General features: G+C 32.8%; 1 protein-coding gene across 1 annotated transcript in view; it reads right to left on the reverse strand.

The window, feature by feature from the left end:
- Nucleotides 1-1,249: 1,249 nt before the first annotated feature.
- amon (prohormone processing protease amontillado) overlaps nt 1,250-22,639 on the reverse strand; it is a 637,284-nt gene continuing 615,894 nt past the window's right edge. Inside the window, exons 10-12 of the mRNA XM_069816284.1 lie at nt 13,183-13,347; nt 8,144-8,261; nt 1,250-3,883 (exon numbers count right to left, since the gene is read on the reverse strand). Of these exons, the coding sequence (XP_069672385.1) occupies nt 3,722-3,883; nt 8,144-8,261; nt 13,183-13,347 (445 nt within the window). The 3' untranslated portion in view covers nt 1,250-3,721. The remainder of the gene's footprint in view (nt 3,884-8,143; nt 8,262-13,182; nt 13,348-22,639) is intronic.

Here is a 22,639-nt window from a genome sequence, read left to right on the forward strand (position 1 = left end):
AAAATGAATGATCATAATTATGTCTTTCACATTAATTTATTGTACTGTTTCAATTCATTATACATTTCGGTTTGTTTACTTTCGAAGTTCATTGTATGTCAGGTTCTTAGTTGAAGTGTCGCATACTCGGAAATAATAAATCTACAATTATGTTAGAACAAGCCTCTCTGTGTCGAAATCAAGGAAACAGTTCACAAGCCAATCATATTAGTACATCAGAACTTACAATAAATTTATTAACAATAAAAAAGAATTATTTTACATTTTAAGTTGTAACTATCACATTATAAACTTTTGTGTTTTACTCCTTCTGAGATATTTGTTTTATTTTTGCCACCTTTGCAAGGATTTTTTACGTCTCTATGGTTTTAGCTGGTTCCTGAATATGATGTCTATGTACGTAGTAATGTTTCTTACAAGGACATATTTGTATACTTTAAGCATACACTATTCTCATCTTTTCGTCAAAATATAGCTTTATTTGCATGAAATACTTAACAAATAAAGTTTGAGAAAACAACATTCATGCAGAAAAATGAAATTAAACTTTGATTTATGACTATATTGCATGTTAAATGGATCTGTAATTGAACAATTTTAGTTCTGAATTACATTCGTGAAGTTCATGTCACTGGCTATCGTTAAGCAATTAAATACAGTATTATCATATTTTTTCATAATCAATTTTGAAGTCAAGAACGAATTGCGATAGATCTATTATACTAATGAAGTTCATGTCACTGGCTGTCGTTAAGCAATTAAATATAGTATTATAATATTTTTTCATAATCAATTTTGAAGTCAAGAATGAATTGCGATAGATCAATTATAGGTACTTGTATTATGCATCGAAAGTTTTAGAGTGAAAAACAATACAAATACTTCGCAATTTACACGTTATAATGCAAAGTCCGATGAAATCTTATTTATTACTCTTTTATTTGTGCAAACAGAATTTTTGATAGAAATAATGAAGATATATAATTCTTTAAAATATTAAATTTTAAGTAATTTTAAACAATGTGTAATATATTACTTTCAAAGCTGAACTTCAAAATGAAATAATTGTGTGTTACATCGGGTTTTAACTGTGAACTTCATTGTAATTCGCTATACTATGTCACATAAACTAGTCAATTTATTGAAATATTTTGTTATTCTTTTATGTTTTATTGAGTACCGTTAATAAAAAAATGCAATTCTATCCGTAAATTGAATTCGTAATTTACAAAAAAATTGATGAAATATGGGGAATTTATGTTTCGAACTACTACAGTTGCATTAATGTCTTTCTTTCTGTCTTTACTATTAAAAAGAATTTTTTTCTTTTAAAGGCCTGCTATACGATTTCTAACTTGGAACTTAATCGAGATATACTTATTTTACCAATCCATTCAACATACAGTGTAAATTAGTAAACTATTTAGTCAGCCCACGAGTTTAACGAAAATATTTCAAATGATATAATTATTATGCTGGAGAAAATTATCTCGTTATTGCGATAAAGAATATATTCTTAAATAAATATATCTCTTGCATAATTTGAAGTTTTAAAATACATCTTTTACCCACTATGAGGTAATTGAAATCTCAATGAATAAATACTTCACGCTCCTTATGTTTCAAAATTCAAATAATTTATCAATATGGAGTAGATGTCATGCACAATTTTTCATTTTAATAATTTACAACATATTTTATAATTTTTCTTTGATTGACAGTGCACTCAAAAGGAAGAAAATACTAATAAACGTAATACATCATTTTTAATGAATTAAAATATATTCAAAATTAATAAAGTCAATTGAAGTTACCATTAAATGTAGACAGATATACTCGGATAACTTAAGAACGACTGTTGAATATTAGCAACTAGCCTATGCCTGAAAAAATATCACTTTGTCAGGTAATAAATGATGTTATTCAACCTGTACAATACTTTTGCACAAATAATTTTTCTATAAATATAATTATGTCAAATTTAAATATGGCAGTACTTATTTACAAATGTTAATCTGTTAATTTCATGTTATAATATATTTTTTTATATTTTATGAAATTTTGTTCATTATGTTTACATCTATAGTTACGTACTTAACAATGAAATCAACATTCTACACCACTGTATAAGTCATAAACCTTTCAATATTTCAGTATTTATGAATATATATGCTTTTAGTATGACTATAACAGAAAATTTCCTGGACTGTAAATATTATTTGCACATTTTTAGGGACTTACTGGTGCGCGTATGTCCTTATAGTCACATTGTTAATTGGACAAAATAGACAAGTTTTTCAGACAGAGAGTTAGGAAATATTCTCTTGTTTCAGTTCTTGTTATATATGAACCAGTGACAAAGTTTAACTCAGAGTTCTCTATTCATAATTAAAATAAACATTGTGTAATTAAACACTTAAAAAAATCGGAATAAACTGTTAGGAAACCTTTTTTTCTCTGATGTATGCATATTTGTGACATAATAAGGACCTAAATGAAAAAAATGATTTACCGGTAATTAGATAATAAAAATGGTCTCGTGTTCAGTTTTTTTCGTTTTATTTTAACGATTCATAAGCAACATTTAAAATTAAGTAATATTCATAAATTAATTAATAATTTATCGTAAATGAACAAGGTGGATAAGTTAGTTTAGTATAGTACAACCACTTCAAGGCAGTGGTTCACTTTCTATATAATAAGTCGTCATCATCACATGTATATTACTTTCACGTCATTTCGAAGTTCCTGTCATTTATAGCAGTGGCCGGTTTGAGAATATTTTGTTGTGTTGCGCATTTAATAGTCAAGAAACTCATATGTGTACACGAAATTGTATATTTCTTCTAAGTAGATTTCATAATACGATACACAGAAATTACCCAAAATGTTTTTATATTGGGAAATGTCAGTGTCATACTATTATTGTATTGATCCTTTTAGTGTACTGTCATAACACACAATCTAAAATATTTGCTTTATAATGAAGCTTTATTAATAAAATCCAATGATTTTTAAAATGCATAAAACTGAAATGATTGTGAAATAATTCTTGTATAATGTCTTTTCTTTAACTGAAAATTAAAAACTACCATCTCCAAGTTATAAATGAACATTGCAACTGTTCTAGTTCTTTGTATGGATTGCAATGCAACTTTTATCTGATATTTGAGAAGCAGAAAAGGTTTTTAAAATATATAAGATGCTGTTCTAGATATAATAAATTATATGAAATCATATAAAATAAATTAATAATATGAATAAATTTGGGGATTATCCACCTAGTAAGTACTACCCAAATACATTCAGTGTATTAAGAGTATGCCAAAAATATAGAATACTTTCCACGCCACAAGAAAGGAACTAGCTTCATCTCGTTTGTGCTAGACTAATAACTTGGAGATGGTAAATGCTTTCAAATCTAGACCTACATTAACCTTTTTTATTATTAATAGTCCTGTCTAGAGATTCTTCCTTCTTTGTGGTTTGAAAGATTCAAACAATAGTTCTCCGCAAAATGGGAATTTAATCAATAGGAAAATAATATGCATGTGAAATATGGGGAAATTAACTAAAAGAAATAGTTGAAGAAAAGAAAAATTCGGACGGAGACCTGTTAAGAAAAAAGAAGGAAAATAAATAATAAAACGTTAAATAGATGTTACGAGTGGGATATTTTCAATGAAGGGATAAGCAGTAAAAGGTGAGGGGGATATTTTTTTTACAACTTGTTGCGTTCTTCATGTGCTTTCTTGACGATGGCAAGTTTTGAATGTGGATCTGACACCGGAAGGCCGCTGTACGGTGGATCCCGGGTCCCATGTAACATTAAGGTCCATTCCTTGATGAAGCCAGATTGTGGTGCCTGGGAGTTGAAGCTTACCTGGATCAAGAAGCAATGCATACAAATGTGATAAAATTGCTTAGCAAGAAGTTAAGAAACAGAATATTCTGGAAACTCAATATCAGTAAACTCTTCCAAGAATATAAATTATTTTCTGTATTCTATGACAAGAGAAAGAGCCTGGATGTTGGGCGAATAAATAAGAAAACGAATTAAGTAAAAAAAATGAACATAATACCGTGAAAAACATGTAAAAGGACGCCAAAAATTGCCAAAAATTGCTATAAACAACCATTTTCTGAAATGAAACATTTTTCTCCTAATGAAAATGTTACTTTCTTCGTTCTCTTGCTCACTCATAGGCCACCAGTTTACCAAACTTAAGTCGTCTAACCTATGATGTCTGTGTCAATTCTAACTCCAAGACAAGAGCCATTACCAAATTTGCATTACCATAGCACTGAAATTCACAATACCATTTTCTGAGAAGTTCATTGATCTGATCTAATTTATCACATAACTATTTGCTTCACTTGGAGCTTATGTATGTCTATCATTTTAAAATGATTTATTACCTACTTGTTATTGGTTCGTGATTCCCAGCTTCGTTATACATATGGACTTCAACTTACTATTTACTACGCATTCACAGCTCAGTCGGTTATAATTACCCATAGTACGTAAGAAGATAATACATTGTGCTGCAAGTGGTCCATGATTTCCTGACAAAATTGCTTCGTGTAGTTAATTTCCAGGGTAAATTAATTTTTTAAGTTATCACCCTTTTCCAGAGAAAAACCCATATCAGGCGGAAGAGTTTCACCAAAGCCCTACGCTGCATAGGGACTGACGGAATTGATGATGATGATGATGATGAAGACGACGGTAATGAGATTTTCCGTTTCGAATATTGCTTCTATATATATATATATATATATATAGTTATCGTGTGTTCTATAATACTAAAAACTATGTATGGTATAACTGCTGGCTATTTGCCCACAAATTAGTTCATCTACCTAACAAGGTAAGAAGTGAATGATGTCAGCAAAATAAAATTTTAAAACCTAGCAAAGTCTGTAAGCTAAAATAATTCCTGTAAATTTTCGTAAAATGTTCCTTAAAATTTTCATGACTACAAATAACATTATCACCACTATTGTTAACACTACGCCAAACACCACTAGGATGAAAGAGTAATGGAACGGAGAATATAAACACCACTAGGCCTATCATCACAAACACTAACAGCACAGTTACGCTATTTAGTATTATTAGTTATAACTACTAAGCTTATACATACACTACTAGGCATATTATCACAAACATTAACACCACAATTAGGCTACGTTATTAGTTATAACTAGTATACAGACACCACTAGGCCTAACATCATAAACAATAACACCACAGTTAGGCTACTTAGTATTATTATTATAACTATTATAGGAACACCACTAGGCCTATCATCACAAATACTAACACCACAGTTACGCTACTTAGTATTATTATTATAACTATTATAGGAACACCACTAGGCCTATCATCACAAATACTAACACCACAGTTACGCTACTTAGTATTATTATTATTTATAACTAGTATATAAAAACACTAACAGTACAGTTATGCTACTTAGTATTACTACAAGAACACCACTAGGGCTATCATCACAAACAATAACACCACAGTTAGGCTACTTAGTATTATTATTTATAACTACTATATAAAAACAGTAGGTCTATTCATTATAAATAGTAACACCACAGCTAGGCTACTTAGTATTATTAGTTATAACTACTATACGAACATAACTGGACCTATCATCACAAACACTAACAGTACAGTTATGCTACTTAGTATTGTTAGTTATGACTACTATAAGAACACCACTAGTTCTATCATCACAAACAATAATACCACAGTTAGACTACTTAGTACAGTTAGTTGTAACTACGATACGAACAGCACCACCAACAAGAACAATAACACAATATTATCATCAGTATTACCGCCGTTATTTTCTCTATTCACCATTTAATTTCTTTTAGTTATCTGTAGAACTGTTGCTGCTGGTAACATGAACGGACAAGGAAAGCATTAAGTCTTAACCTCCTGGTTTTGAGCACCGTGCCGCACCACGCGAAGGTGATCAAGTACCTAGCTTCTGTTTTCCGATTTCCGCCAATTTCGCGGCCTTGTGATATCAATGTTTCAGTGTATTTTATTTCAGTAGGTTATTTTACGACGCTTTATCAACATCTTAGGTTATTTAGCGTCTGAATGAGATGAAGGTGATAATGCCGGTGAAATGAGTCCGGGATCCAGCACCGAAAGTTACCCAGCATTTGCTCATTGTTTAAGTGTAATACGAGTCATAAGTGATTTTGTTTTTTACCCTACTTTACTTTACTTATCTTGTATTTTGCTATATCATATGAGAAGTTTTAAGACACTGGTGTAGCTCAGTCGGCTAAGGCGCTTGCCTGCCAATCGGGAGTTACGCTTGGGCGCGGGTTCGTTTCCCGCTTGGGTTTTTTCCGAGGTTTTCCCCAACCGTAAGGCAAATATCAGGTTATCTATGGCCAACCCTCTGTGTTATTTCGGCAAATATCATCGCGCTATCACCAATTTCATCGGCCTTAAATAACCTCATAGTCGATACAGCGTCGTTAAATATACAAGTAAAAAACGGGAAGCTGTAATTTATAACAATCTTTTCGTCGAATGTAGGTGGTATTTATGTTAGAACTATAACTAAAATACCATGTAATATATAAATATGTAAACATTTATGAAATGTAAGTAACAATCTAAATGTCAAGCGAGATGCACTTTCTCCACTGATATTGCTGCAAAAGCAGATATTTACAATATGCTTAAAGAAGTCAATTGAGTTTATCAGAGAAAGTGATGTATTGACGTTTTTCAATTTGAACAAATACATAAATGTGCATTATTTACATTATTACAATATTAGTATAAAATTCGTTAAAAATATGAAGAACTGCATGTTTATTCTGCCAGAAGAAAATTTGTATGTTCTTTAATTGAACTTAAATATTACACAACCACTGGACTAGATCATAGTCAGAGTTACGGCCCAAGGTTATTCAACTTCATATTGATAATAAATCCAGACCTCTATAATTTTAATTTTTATAAATTCAAGAACAAAATTAAGCAAATAGTTTCATATTCATATTTCTTTCTTATTTTATTATTACCAATTTTTTCATTAAAAGTAATATTCTGTTCTTGATTTGATTATATGATTTTATCTTTGTAATTCCTTCTTCGTAGCCCGATTATTGTTTTTTGTCACTTTTTTATTCTATTGAATTTTTGTTATTGCATTTTACTACTATAGTTCAGTCTTAAAAATTGATGGTTCTACATTAAAAGTAGAAGAAATTTTAAGTTTTTGACAAATACTACGTTTCAACTAGATGAAAACACATTCTACGAAGAACTGTGGTTATTAAATAAAGTGGCTTCTTCCTCTGTAAAATATGAATATTTGATAAGTGTTGGAAAACGTTGTAATAAAATTGTTTTGAGAATAAGGACACCTCAGAGAAATCTCCACAAATAAAAATGGTAGTTGAACACGTGTTTGCTATTCCTGCAACCAATGCTTTTTAGAGTGTGTATTCAGTACCATGAATAACGTATGAAATAACGAGAGGAATGATATGAGTATGGAAATAGAAAAATATCAATTTTGTATTAGGGAAAACTTTGAATCTAGTTGTGGAGAATTTGATCGTTTTTTAGCACAAGAGAAATAAGTTATTAAAACTGTGGCAACAAGCTTCAAATACAAATTTAAAAAGTGAATTTGGAACACTGAATCAAGATTGTTGTTTCTCATTTTTTACTGCATCAGTCAGATAACATCAAACTCTTATCTTATGTAAAATAACCGGTAATTTTATTTGCCAGAGTTGGCAACCCTTTCCAGAAAACGTAACTAAAAGTTATTCTCTCCATTAAGGGAAATAATATCAATCTTCACATTAGTGAAATGCAGTAATATTTTTCAACAATTATCAGGCATGAGCACCTGTTACAATTTTGTTACATATACTGTTTGATCAACACCTTTTCATTTTGATCGGTCTAAGTTGTGCTTTTCCTATAGTTTGCATTATGTTACGTATTTTCCTATGTTACCTGCGGGTTGTTAGAATGCGGGATTTATTGACAGTAACTATAATCATTACCAACAAAAGTCAAAATTATAGCGCTCTTGAACAAAGAAGCTTAATTATAATTTTGTGATATACATTTACTAACCTCTAGTGACCACGTTCCTTGCGGGTACTCGCCCCACGTGTGTGTTGTCATGAATGGCCATTTTGTGAACCCGTCACGATGATCATCGTCATTCACTCTCCTGCTCAGGATCATAGACCTATAGGAAAGAAAAATAACTCAGTTTGTGTGACAGTTCAATCCTGATTTTCAATAATAATTTTTCTCTCCTTAAATCAATGGCATATAGACTGACCGTGAATTTCTGAGAACATCAGTCGAATTTATGGATGGAAGGTAACCTTAAAATAATATAATTTTGTATTACATTTTTCACACAGAACGGGTATTAAATGTAATGTGGGAACAGCAAAACGTGGTTGAACACACACAACAATGATGAAAATGAATATAGAAAGTGCCACGATAATGCAAGTAACTACAGAGTTACTGAGGTAAATATTCAGCGGTTTAATGAGTAAGCGGCACAAGGATTCAAATAACGAAGTATGTTTGAAATAACAACATAATCAATATTATGTATCTTGGAATATTTACACCCTAGTGAAATGATGCGTTGCCATATATAGGGGAGAGTCGGGTAGTATCGGACATCGGGTAATATCGGACAGTGAGTTTCTCTCATCTACCACACGATGATAGTACCTGATTGACGTGGTTACGTTTCTGTGATGTCGCATAGAGAAACGTAACCATGTCATTCAGGTACTACCATATGGTGGTAGATGAAAGAAACGCACTGTCCGATACTACCCGACTCTCCCCTACAGTATTTGACACCGCGAAAATGAAGAAGTCTCCCTTTCCGTGAATTTCATAGCAAACACTCTGGAGAAAATATCAATCAGGTCAGGCTTATCTACAGATGAAGAACAATGTGCTGTGTGGTAAGTTATTGGTGACGTAATTTAGAATTTTACAATTGTCAATGAACTATCTAAAAACGCACAACGCCTATTTATTTGTTCAGATGAAGGATATTCTCCTAGTTAAGATCTTCAGAAATGATAAAATCCATGTGACTGGGTCTGTCATTACAGATACCTGTTATTCATTCATACATAAATATTTGTAACAACCAAAATGAATGCCATGCCCATCTCAGTTTTGTTTCAAATGAAGACAGAAGTAGAGCCAACCTTCGAAAAATTGCGAGTTTTATATAAATCATCAGCCATCCTTTTATAAATACATTTCCCTTGGAAAGAAAATGACCTGAGAAGATGTTAGAAATGTTCATCCACCATCTCCATACATGTCTTAAATCAGTGCATGACAATTGAAGAAATGAAGAGTAATTTGAGAAAGTGGGTTTTTCTGCGAGTGTCCTCAGAAATTAGCCTGAATAGTGCGAAGAATTCATAAAGGAGAAATTACCCTATGTAACATATGGCAGAAAGATCATTATACAAGACCTCAAAGATGTGATTACAAGCATTTATATTTTTTGTCAATGATAATTCTAGATGGGCTAGAATTTCATACAGAAGAGAATTTAACCCTAATATGTCTAAACAGATTTCACAAATATAGCACAATTCATCGCCGGTATTCTTATACAAGTATTGTCGTGAATTAAATAAGCAAATTGTTCAATGATACACTAAGGAACAAAACAATGTACTATATCTTTTTCTATCTTGAAGAGACAACCTTTAACAAATAAAATCATCCGACAGATCAGAAATGATCTATATAATAACTTTTTTTTTCTGCCGTGAAAAAATGTTACAGAGGATGTTGCAAAATAAAAAACTAAGTAGGCCTACAGTGTAAACGTTGAAGTTTACAATTACTCAAGGATACACTGATGTGAAATTTTGTCATTTTTGGTCAAAAATATTGATTTTTTGTTTTTATCTTTAAAAAATTGTTCATGGTGTAGAGTTGTCCTTTGCCAATTTTCATGGCCATACGATCGGTCTATCACCTGTTAGGGCCACATTTCGAAAAGGTTGCGCGCTCTGACTGGTAATGTAAATTCCCCGTCCACGCTCTCAACTCTGAATTCTGCGACTATTGTGGAAATTACGCTGTATTTAATATATTATTTATTACACTACTGTTTGTGAAAAGACAACACCCAGAAAGAATGGCCCGAACGACTCCAATCTCGGGAGATGTGTAGAACAGTGTACCATCAATAATTGATTACATTTCCATAGAAATGGCGTACATGTAGGCCAAACAGTGACGTCTAATGTTTCACCAGCAAGGTCAATGTTATGACTTCCAAAGGAGGTGGAAACATGAATCTAGTGTAGGTATGCCTCGTCGACGAGGAAGGCCGCAATATCAGCACGTGAATGAATTCGGGGGGAATGATTGTTCTCCGGTAAGCAGGTTTGTCATACCGTGATATTTCGGCTCGTACAGGGCATGCTGCTATGACAGTGATGCATGTGTGGAACCAGTGGATAGAAGAGGGTCGTACACAGAGACGAGCGGGTACTGGATAACGTAATGTGACCACAGCACGAGGTGACCGCCATCTTATCCTCTTGGCCGTGACGGACCGTACAGCTTCATCCACAATGTTGAATCGACGTTGGAGTACTGCATCGTGTGTTGATCTATCTGCCGTCGTTCGTCGCCGTCTTTTGAGGGCTGGATTAGTGGCTCGCATGCCGTTGCGTCGGCTTCCATTGTCCAGAAACCACCAACGCCTCAGACTATAATGGGCACGTGAACACCGTGACTGGCGTGCTGAGTAGCAAAATGTAGTGTTTTCGGACGAGTCATGCTAGTCCTACTTGTCCTACAATGATGGTTGAATACATGTTAGACCCTACCGTGGTGAACACAATCTGAGAGCCTGCATTGTTGAGCAGCATAGCGGAGAAACGCTAGTGTGATAGTTTGGGGCGCCATTGGATACAATGTGCGATCTCGCCTTCTACGTATTCAGGGCAATCTGAACAGCAATCGCTACATTAGGGAGGTTTTAGAGCCCGAAGTACTGCCCATCCTTCAGGCAACTCCACATGCCATATTTCAGCAGGACAATGACCAACAACATGTGGCGAGGATTGTGCAAGCCTCCTTTGAAGAACGACGGGTATCCTCTTCCCTGGCCTGCACGTTCGCCAGACATGTCGCTCATTGAACATGTCTGGGAAATAGTTGGTTGGCAATTTGTTCGTCATGGTCCTCCAGCACCGACCCTTGACGCTCTGTGGATTCGCATACAAACTGCGTGAAGGGAGATTCCCCAGGAACATATCCAGTCTCTGTTTGATTCCATGCCACGACGCTTAGAAGCTCTGATTGCAGCGCATGGAAGCTTCACACCATACTGAAATCTCACGGTCACAGATCAGGTACAATTCTGTAATTCTAATCATTTGTATATTGTTATGTACCTAATCTGAGGTATCAATTTCATTTCAGTCACATGTATCTTTCTTGGTGTTGCAATTTCCACAAACATTTGTGTACATTAGATTTCTAATTCAGACAGTGTAGCTTCTCGACTTCTCGAAATATTTCTTCATAGGATCCAACAGATATCACTTCAAAGGTTGCTTTCCTTTGAAAAATATTCAGTTACCAAGGAGACCACAACTCTTGTCTAAAGCAAAATTCCATTTGTTGCTACTAGTCATAACAACGTGTTTTCCATGCTTGGTTTTTGTTTTGTTATACAAAAAATATTTGCAATTCTAACAGTTTTATTGTTAGTCTTATAATAATGTCTACAGTCTATAGTGATTTGTTTTCATAAGTTTACATGTTTTTTTTTTCAGTCATCTTTATTTACTAGTGCAGTTAGGTGTGCACTGCATGGTAGTGTATATAAGAGTAAGTTCTGCGTATAATAAGCAAGGCCTATATATCTCAAAATGCCTAGAAAATAAAAAAGATTGAGTTCTTATTTATTATTATCATCCCAAACTTTGAAGTCAATTTTCTCCACTTTCAGTTTTTGTACATTTTGCATTGCTAAAGATGCTACTCTTCCTACAAATTTTGTACTACATGCATGATTTTTTGTAGCGGTTTCTGAATGTGTTCTTAACAAAACTTATTATCAGGATTATACCCAACATTCATATTTTATTTAATATTAATTTTTCTTTATATTCGAGTTGATTTTTTTTCCGTTTTTACACTTTAGTGCATAAAATATTTTATTTTTTTATTTTTAGTAGAATAAAAGGAAAAATTGTATAGTAAGTTTTATTTCCGAGGGTCTGACAAGTATGTAGACAAAATTTCAGGCCAACATATTTGAATTTGTGGGAGGAGTAGCAATTTTTTAAAAGCTAAATTTACACAATTTAAAATTACAAAATTATTAATAATTCATATATTTCTGCATCAAATGAGCTGAAACTTTGTACACAGACTATTTGTATACAGTACGACAACTGTACAAAATGTCAGAGATCTACATAGAATAGTTTAGAAATTTCAAATTTCACATCAGTGTACCCTTAAGCAGGTATGTTCGCTTGTTATCTGGTTCATATTAGAAGCTTAGAGTGTATTTAGTTCCATTCGTTTCTTTACAATTCTGACTACGCATAAAATTATGTATGAGAAATCTGTAGTCGATTTGCAAAAGGGGATATATACAAAATCACAAAGTGTTCGAAAATCGCAAAAACTATAACTAAGTTAACAAATTATAATGTTCATATATTGTTTTCTAATTATATTACTTTGAATACATATATTCAGGATTCATGAACATTTTAATTTTTTAAGTCTGTTATGATTTTCCAAAACTTGTTATTTTGGACGTGTCTCCTTTTGAAAATCGACGACAGAAATATTGAAAACTAATTTTGATATCAGATATACGTAAATTAATTTCATACAGAAGTTACTAAAATTTTGTGTGCAACTTATTTGCAGAATATTACATATTTCAGAAATAAATTAATCTATTGCACATAAACGTATACATACACATACGTAAAAACACATACGGCAGTAGACTGAATGTTAATGACGGCCGAGGTTTTCGACTACCCTACATGTAGACTTGTATTTCATAGAAATCTCATCCCCACTATCGGCATTAGCTCTTGGGGCGTCCTCAGCTTCGCACCCACCTCGTTCCCATTGGGGAAGTGAGGAACAGCTCGACGTCCCCTCGTCGCGAAGCGTTCAGTGTGATGACAGCCTGCACGTGCTCCAGGTAGCTGACCTGCGTCTCCGTCCCTTGACACGCGTTAGTGTTGATCTTCAGTAGCACAGAGCGGCTGGATGGAATCTCCCTGCGGAACAAACAGCATCTTAGTTGTTGTTTCTGATAGTGTACAGTACCTTACAACATGCAATTTCCGAATTTTTCATGCTGTCTTCCTACCCTTCCTTCTTTACTATTAACTGTACAAGTACTTGTAATTGAAAGAAGTTCAACAGACAGACAGACAGACAGACAGGATAGATAGATAGATAGATAGATAGATAGATAGATAGATAGATAGATAGATAGATAGATAGATAGATAGATAGATAGATAGATAGATAGATAGATGGATGGATGGATGGATGGATGGATGGATGGATAGATGGATAGATAGATAGATAGATAGATAGATAGATAGATAGATAGATAGATAGATAGATAGATAGATAGATAGATAGATAGATAGATAGATAGATAGATAGATAGATAGATAGATGGATGGATGGATGGATGGATGGATGGATGGATGGATGGATAGATGGATAGATGGATAGATGGATAGATGGATAGATAGATAGATAGATAGATAGATAGATAGATAGATAGATAGATAGATAGATAGATAGATAGATAGATAGATAGATAGATAGATAGATAGATAGATAGATAGATAGATAGATAGATTTATTGAGTAATATTATACATACAGCTTTTATATTATCATAATTTTCTCTAAATTCCAATGCACGGGTCTTGATGAAAGTAATATACAGTATTTCATAACTAAAAGAAGATATCCTGACATACAGTATTTCATAACTCCAAAGAAGGTATCCTGGGTTGTAGTTCAGTTGGCTGTCCGAGGATAGGTCTGAACCTCACAAGTGATACCAACAAGGCACCACTTATGAGGAAATCAGGCCAGGAGATAATGTGGTAGTGTGGCCAGTTCCTTTCCTCCTCCATTGCATACATCACCGACTAGTTACAGTACATATTTTACTAATCAGACTTCAAATGTATACAGACAATTGTTATTCCTCTGACACATATACTGCCTGATGTACATATCAGCCACAACCTCAATCAGAAGTAGTATCATTGGTTGTATTCTGGAAATTATTTTGACATGAATTTTTTATTTTAATAAATTCATAAACGTTACCTTTACTAAATGGCAAATACTTCTATTGCCAATAACTAACCTCAAAATATCTTCATTCTTTTATACACATTTTTAACACTGCTGGAGCAATTGTTCATGCTAATTCAATTATTTGACCTTCCAATAAAAATCGATTAATATATTTATTGAAAACTATTGCAATTATTATATATGATACAACTATTAAAATTATAATAATAATTATTAAACCATGATCAAGAAAATAAATTAATTGTTCTATAATAGGTGATGCTCTATATCACCGAATAACTGTTAAGTTATTTAAATTAATAACTTCACTGTGTTAACATTTTAATGAATGATGTTATTGTATTGTACCTGATTGACTAGTTTCGATGTTTTTTTTTTCATCATCTGCTGATTCTGAATCCTAGGATTCATAAATTAAAATGTTAACACAGTGAAGCCGTTATTTATTAATTTAAATAACTTAACAGGCAATCAGTGCTCAAAATATTTTCTTAAGAATCAACACACCAAAATAAGTAGATCACATAAAATACAAAGAGATAATACTCGTCTATAGCCTGTGATTGTACAGTTTAGTATGACTAAATAAATCAAACATAAATAGGTCTATAGCAAACCCAAGTTGTACAATACTCAATTGCGAGCTACTATTAGCAAAAGTTTTCTGCCACATTTCAATCAACGTACTTGCATCTTTCACGGTTCGGTCAGAAAAGGCCAATTCACACGGAAATAGCTTACAGAAGTCAAGTGCTTCAAGCAAATCGACTTTTCTTCAACTTAATCCTCTGACATAGTCGAGACAGTCGAGTTGTGACTATGCGGTCAAGCATAATTTGAGCTGTCGACCGTCTACTTTTGTGTCTACTTTCCCGTCACGTCATCACATTGACTCTACCACTTTCCGCGTGTGAGTGCTAACTTGTAGCAACTTGCAAGCAGATATTGTGGAAAGTGTGTGTATGGTTTGTCTAAATTAATAACTAATTCATTTAGGTAATCAAATTTGAGATTAATTTAACTTTCAGACCCCACATTTTAACAAGTACTAATTCTCCTTACAAATCACTGGGATTTGTAATTCGAAATATTCAAGCAATCACCTGTTTTTAGGTTAGATTACACCTAGTTAGAAGCAAGTTAGAATATGCTATAATAATTTGAAATCCTCGATGCAAAAACAACGTTCATTCTATCGAGTTATTACAGAATAAATTCCTTAGGTTTCTATATTATAAGATATTTAAAATTCTTTGTCCATTTCAGTTCCTAACTACATTATTGACATGAATTTTTGGTTTCCATACGCTCAATAACGGAAGAATGACATACCCGACGACATTTCTCGGAAAATTATGGACAAAAATAATACTTATTCCGTTTAAATACTCGAACTACGTAATTCCATTTTATATACCTCCATATATATAACACATATAAGAAATTTGGTATTTAATATCTCTAGATCGAGAAAAATATTGAAACTTTTCCCTTGTTTTGGCTCTACAATTTATATTGATTTCTTAAATTTCTGATTTTTTGTCACTACTGAATCATAATAAGCTACATTTCTTTTATATTTTACTTATTTTATTTCTATTGCTAATGAGTTGCACAAACCTATTTTATAACTGCAGCTCATGTGAATCTTTATCAATAATTATAAGTTAAATTGTTCATGTATATTTATGTGAAGAAGGTGCTTTGATGGATATCTGGCCTGTCTACGTGTACTTTTCCCATAAATCATAATAAATAAATAAAAATAAATATATAGACTCTATTGAACATTAATAAAAATAAATAAGTTATATAAACCTTTTGAAATATTTTTATAAGTGCATGAGATGTACGAACGTCTGTGGAATATATGGCACAAGAAATACTTCAATAATAATAAAAATTTAAATTAAACAAGAGGGAATTATTTCAGAAACGTTTTACGAAACTTACGGAACAAAGTGTCCAAAACATTAATGTAGAAGTGGTTCGAGAAAAAGGTAAAAAAATCTTAAAACAGTATACCTCCAAGCATACAACATTCAGCGCGCTTTTTTTTTTTTACGTGTGGAACATGGTTTCAAGATTAGTGTCTCCGTGTGATCACAAATATGGCGTCAATTTTAGAGATCTCCATGTTAATCAGGCCAAAGTCACAGTACCGGATTGCGTAAGCGTAAGGTTAGTGAGGCAGTGGTCTCGAGTTCAAAACATATTAAATTTTTCTCAGTTTGTTGTAAGTTTAGAAATCTGTAACTCGTTTATAATCACTTACCTTACTTTAAAACAAGGGATAGAGAGACAAACTTACTATACTTTCCTTAACAAGGTGTTTTTCCGTGAGAAATCTATACAAAATTATCATCTCTAGGTAGTGTCTGCGTTTGGAAAGAACGTCAATTAAAGAAGTACCTTTATCATTGTCTCGTACAATACATGCACATGGCCTATTGTTTCTGCTCTTACAGAAAAGATCAATAACAAGGAAATAACATTGTAACTGAATTTTTTGGACGGAGTTTCAAATGCAGTCTGTATTATTTAAAGGATCAGAAATTATTATAGAAAAGGGCGAAACGTAAGCTTCATTTCATTGTGTTGTATACGGTATCACAAAGTGAGCTCGAAACAAAGTTCTGAGGGGAAATTAAACCTCCGCTAGAGAATGGAGTCTGTTCAACTGCGCAGAAACACTCATCCATGCCGAGATAACATGTGGGGCTGCTCACTCTGATTTTCATCATAAAGGAAACAATTCTCATTTCACATCATAGATGAAGTTTCCATAATGATATCAACGTTAATACATTAATTTTAACAAACCATAACCATTTTGGGACACGTTGATTTTATTATTCCCAAATGGCTTATATCTACTTCACTTCTTATTCAACTTCACGTATTGAGGCTTTAAGGTTTTTTCACATATGGTAATGGAGTTATAGATATTTTCAGTCGGTTATTTAACGAAGCTATTCACCTGCTCTATTATTCGATTAGTAATAATCATTTTACATATCTTATGGGTTTCCCCTCGAATGCCACTACTTTAATTCTCATTCCTGAAATTTTCGCATTAGGCTATAATTCATGTTACTATTATTTCGTCATTCAGGTTATGGGAGGTTAGTTGTACATTATGTTCTAAATATTGCTTAGCCTTCCGCAAATAAAAGAGTGCTATATTTAAAATATTATATTTAATTTTGAAATATTTATTACGCTCTTTTGTCATCCCCTAACGACATGCCAATAATATTTATTTATTTTTTCCTGTAACCACTACAGGTTGCCATTGACAAAGAGTACCTTGATACAATAAATATAGAGTAAATGCAATGAGGCTTAAAGAAACATATACTGTAGCATATAATAAAATGACAATATAATTGTGTTTCTGCCGAAATATGCATTTTCTACAGTTTTTATTATTAGGCACAGAAAACTTTTTATACGTGATTTCCTATAGTCTTACCCATGACAAACTATCAAAGGCTTTCTCATTGCCAAAGGATAATATACATGTGAGTAGACATATTCTGGCCTCTTTTGTATTAGTTGTTCTGTAGTAAATACGCAATATGAGCATCATTGCCAATTCCGGTATCCACAATGTTCTTCCGATAATACGTAAATCACATTAATTATATTTAATGTCGAATGATCATCTTAACATACATTGCACATGCTGTATTCAGCAAGACAATACCGCTTATTATTAAAATGCCATTTCACTTTTAAAATATGGGGCAGAGAGAGAGAGAGAGATAGGAAATATGCATGTACAAAATGTAATTGAAGAAATCAGAAAATATAAAATTGGCTGCAGCATCCCCCAAGAATAGCGGACACCAGATTAACCAAAATTGCTTTTAGTTACATATATCGTGGTCAAGAAGACAAACGTCTAGACAACGTTCGATCCTACAGGATCATCTATAATTTCATGGGAACAGGTCATAATATGCCTAAATCACTAATATCGACAAGAAGAAGAAGAAGAAGAAGAAGAAGAAGAAGAAGAAGTATGGGCATACAACGATTTCTCCAACAAATATATTTTATTACACGTAAAAGCCTGCTTTTTATTTAATCTGGTGCATATTTTTTTTAAGAATGCAATGTTAATGTGGATATTTTGTACACATTTTCAAATCATTCTCCTTTAATTGGGCACAAATCTACTACTCCATTTAATGTAGGGTTAATTTTTATTGTATAGTTGTCTTTCCACAAATCTTCGTAATGTCTGATCCATTGATTCTCCGTTATATAAATTATTTTTTGTGCATAACTTTGAGTAGAACTTAAATATTTTAACATTAATTTTATACGTTCCATCGTGAGATTCATGGCAATCATGTTCAATATTTCTTATACGAACTTGTACGATTTAATGAACTAATTTTTCTTCTATAATAACATTTTATGTTTATACTCAATTTTATCTTCAAGTGAGTTTGTATTTCGGTATTTCATATACAGTGTGGTCAACATAAAGTGTTACAAGCTAATATCTCTCAAATGGACCAATATAACTAAATGCTGACTTTTCCTACAGTTTTCGGAGGAGGAGACCTTCTCGATAGTTTCATGGGCAACATTTCAGCATGCACCAAAATGGTGCTCCAGAGGAGTAACTTCAGAATTTTAAATGGAACGATGATATAACTTTTAGATATTTTGATTGTCCCAAAAAAATTAAGCAACTTTGCTTGTACAAAACATTTTTTCTATACTAAAATTCTTAATTGGTATAGGATGTTTGAAACGAGACATATCCGATACAGATAAATAATAATAAACCATGCTATAACTTTACATAATTTTATTAATTGCTCAAAATAACCTTAAATAACATCTAAACACATAGTAAATATTTTCTAAAAAATTTCCATGTATTTCAGTATTATGATTTCAAAGTCGCCTCAACTCTCAAAATATGTGGCTGGCCATGTTGATTGTTTAGTGTGGCTGTTCTATATTCAGAAATATGGCATTTTATGATGTGGAAGTAAATATGATGTTAGTGCTAGGTGAATTCAGGAGTAACTATTAAATGAGAAATGAAATTTTAATGACAGGTGTATTGGACATGCTGGACCTGTTGCATGGCCACTTTCGTTCTTCTGGACTATTTTAGGGGATACATAAAGCAAACAGTCATGTTTACACTACCTACAACAAAGAGGATATGAAACATCGAGTAAGTGAAGATTGTAGCTCTATTAGTCCCTGTATGTTGTTTAAAGTTAGAGTAAACCTTTCCACAAGAATCACCAAGTGCTTAGAGGCTACTTTGAGCACTTAATGACACAATTTAAAGTAAATACTTTGATATTTATTGACTACCTTATTCATTTTGTAATCTTTTCTACTACTGTATACTTCAATGAAAACATTCTGTAACTGCTCAACAATTTATTTTTCAAAAGAAATGTTTCTTAGTTTATTATACAGGATGTTTCCTAGATGGTGTTACAAATTTTCAGGGATGATGACGAAGGGCACATGTATCAATTTGAGATAAGGAACCATGGTCCGGAAATGAAAGAGTCGAAAGTTATAAGCAAAAATAGTTGTGTGGATATGGAATTGTAATTTGGCACCACGTGCCCTCCTTCCTTTAACTTTTGAAACAGTAGTTGAAAAATAGTATGGGCCGGATATCTACTACGTGGGTACTTGCCCCGATACAATCTGTGAGCTTGTCTACTGTTCCCATTGGCTCATCCGTATTCGAAAATCAGGTCTGCTTATTCCGCTCTCGTGTACTCCTCCATTTCACTAGGACTGATCGACTGGACACTGCAACTTGTACAGTCGATCAGTCCTAGTGAAATGGAGGAGTACACGAGATTGTACACAGATTGTATCGGGCAAGTACCCACGTAGGAGACATCCGGCCCATACCATTTTTCCACGACTGTTCCAAAAGTTAAGGGAAGGAGGGCACGTGGTGCCAAATTACAATTCCATTTCCACACAACTATTTTTCCTTATAACTTTAGACTCAGTCATTTCCGGACCATGGTTCCTTATCTCAAATTGATACATGTGCCCTCCGCCATTATCCTTGGAAGTCTGTAACACCACCTCGGAAACACCCTATATATATATATATATATATATATATATATATATATATATAATTTTTTTTATTTCTTCATTCCTCTTCGGCTATTATTACTATATTCCCTAATTCTTCTGCTGAATTCAGCATTATTTAATATCTCGCCACTCTTCATTTACAATGTATTCAACTTAATCAATCAATAACTTCATTTATTTCCTGTTATTCCTTGGTGGGACATAGGGCAGCAGTGAAAGTCTTCGATCCCATTCTGTCTCTGACCAGGAGTTTCACTCTTCTACAGCTCTTTCATTGTTCACGTATCTCCTCCCTCCTTCGTCTCAACTTCTCTCTGTACGTTCCCCTACTTCTTGTCCCTTGCGGATTGCAATCCATCACAGGCTTTTCATCAACTCCTTCCGGTCTCCTTTAACGTATAGCCTATTAATTTCCACTTTCAAAGCTTGAGACTGTTCAGATCTTCTCCACCGAATTCGGTATGACTTCTGGTCATTTTATGTTATGAGACATCTACTCATATTTATGAAAGCCTGTGTCCTCTACTTATTACTTCTTTTATTTTCCATCTTCATCTTTTCAAACCTTACAGGACTGATTTCATGTTGGTGTTGAATAGTTAAAGCTTCGTTTACTATATATATATATATATATATATATATATATATATATATATATATATATATATATATATTTTCCATAAGTGTTTAGTAGAAGAAAATCTCCGTTCTCCTTTATTCCCGAATATTTTCATTTTATTTTTAATATAACTGTATAATTTATGTTCATCATTCCCATAAATTCATCCGTAGGCAATGAATATGTAAAAAGAGAATCATTCCAATAGTTTCGAGAAAACAGTACATAGATAGGCAGCATCAGGAATCATATTGTCGAACTTCTATAAAGCTTTTGGAAAAGATTTTTCTCATTATTGTAATGTTTGCTAGTCATATTTCATACACTGTAAAAGCCGAATGATGTAATTCTGAAGAAGTGTGTATTTCTTATGTAAAAAATAAATATATTTCACTTCTCAGTTAAACAATTTATTTGTTCTGAAAAGCAAGACTTACACGGAAAGACACGTGCGGCGTGGAGAATGTGTCAGACGACATGGCGTGTGTACGATGAAAGTGATACATTGTCAACACTGAAATTGGATGAAACTTGGCTTATTGAATTACGCAGTGGGCTCTAAGTGGGTGAAGGTCAGGACAAGAAGTGCAAACGTGGAAGAAAATATCTGCCCATATATCAATCCAAACAAAGAGAAAGTGCCCTACATTAGTCTCCATTTCAGGAAAAGTAGCTCAAAGTCAGAAAATCTGACGTCGTCTTGCATCACGCGTCAAACCGCGTCCCTTTTCTGAAACGGAATTCTTTTCAGTTTATTGATGAATATTTACACGCTTACATATTCATGTACAAGGAAAATAATAGTCGTAGTTGATATCTAATTGTCGCTATTGTAAAGGGAAAAGGATGATTCCATACAATTAGAAGTATTTTCAGAGTAACTTAAAAATGTTTTCACACACAGAAATATAAGGAAAATATTCTTAAACTACTAGAAATAAAATAAGTACAATCAACAGCATAACATTAAAGAACAAAAAAAGTAAAGCTTATCTCATCATTTTCCATAACATCATTACATTCGATGCACAGTTTAGAAATATATCCTTTTTATATTTTGATGCTCGTTTCTTAATACCACGCAAAGTAATGTTCATAGGATTTCAAATCACGTAGGAAGTCGTTAACGGTAATTCGAAGTCGCGTTCTCGTTCATTTGAATAAATTTATGAATAACTTATTATTATTTTCTAATGAATTCAAATTAAACTTCTTTATTTAAATCTCTATATCAATGAAGATGATGTATTGTACATTTTTTTATTATACGTTCCCTGTTCTTCACCATTATTTTTATTCCACGTTACTAGTGACATTCCTGCTCCAATGTTACTTTATTTTCCTATAATTCAAGAGACAAATATGAAGCGAACAATTTACTTTGAACCTCTATAAAAATAAACGTTTTTTACATTGCACACAATAGATATTAAAATATAAAATATATGCCTGAATTCATTTACAGATTTGGAGGTATAAATAGATGGAAGT

The sequence above is a fragment of the Periplaneta americana genome, chromosome 17 (genome assembly GCF_040183065.1).
Source record: "Periplaneta americana isolate PAMFEO1 chromosome 17, P.americana_PAMFEO1_priV1, whole genome shotgun sequence".
NCBI classification, from domain to species: domain Eukaryota; kingdom Metazoa; phylum Arthropoda; class Insecta; order Blattodea; family Blattidae; genus Periplaneta; species Periplaneta americana.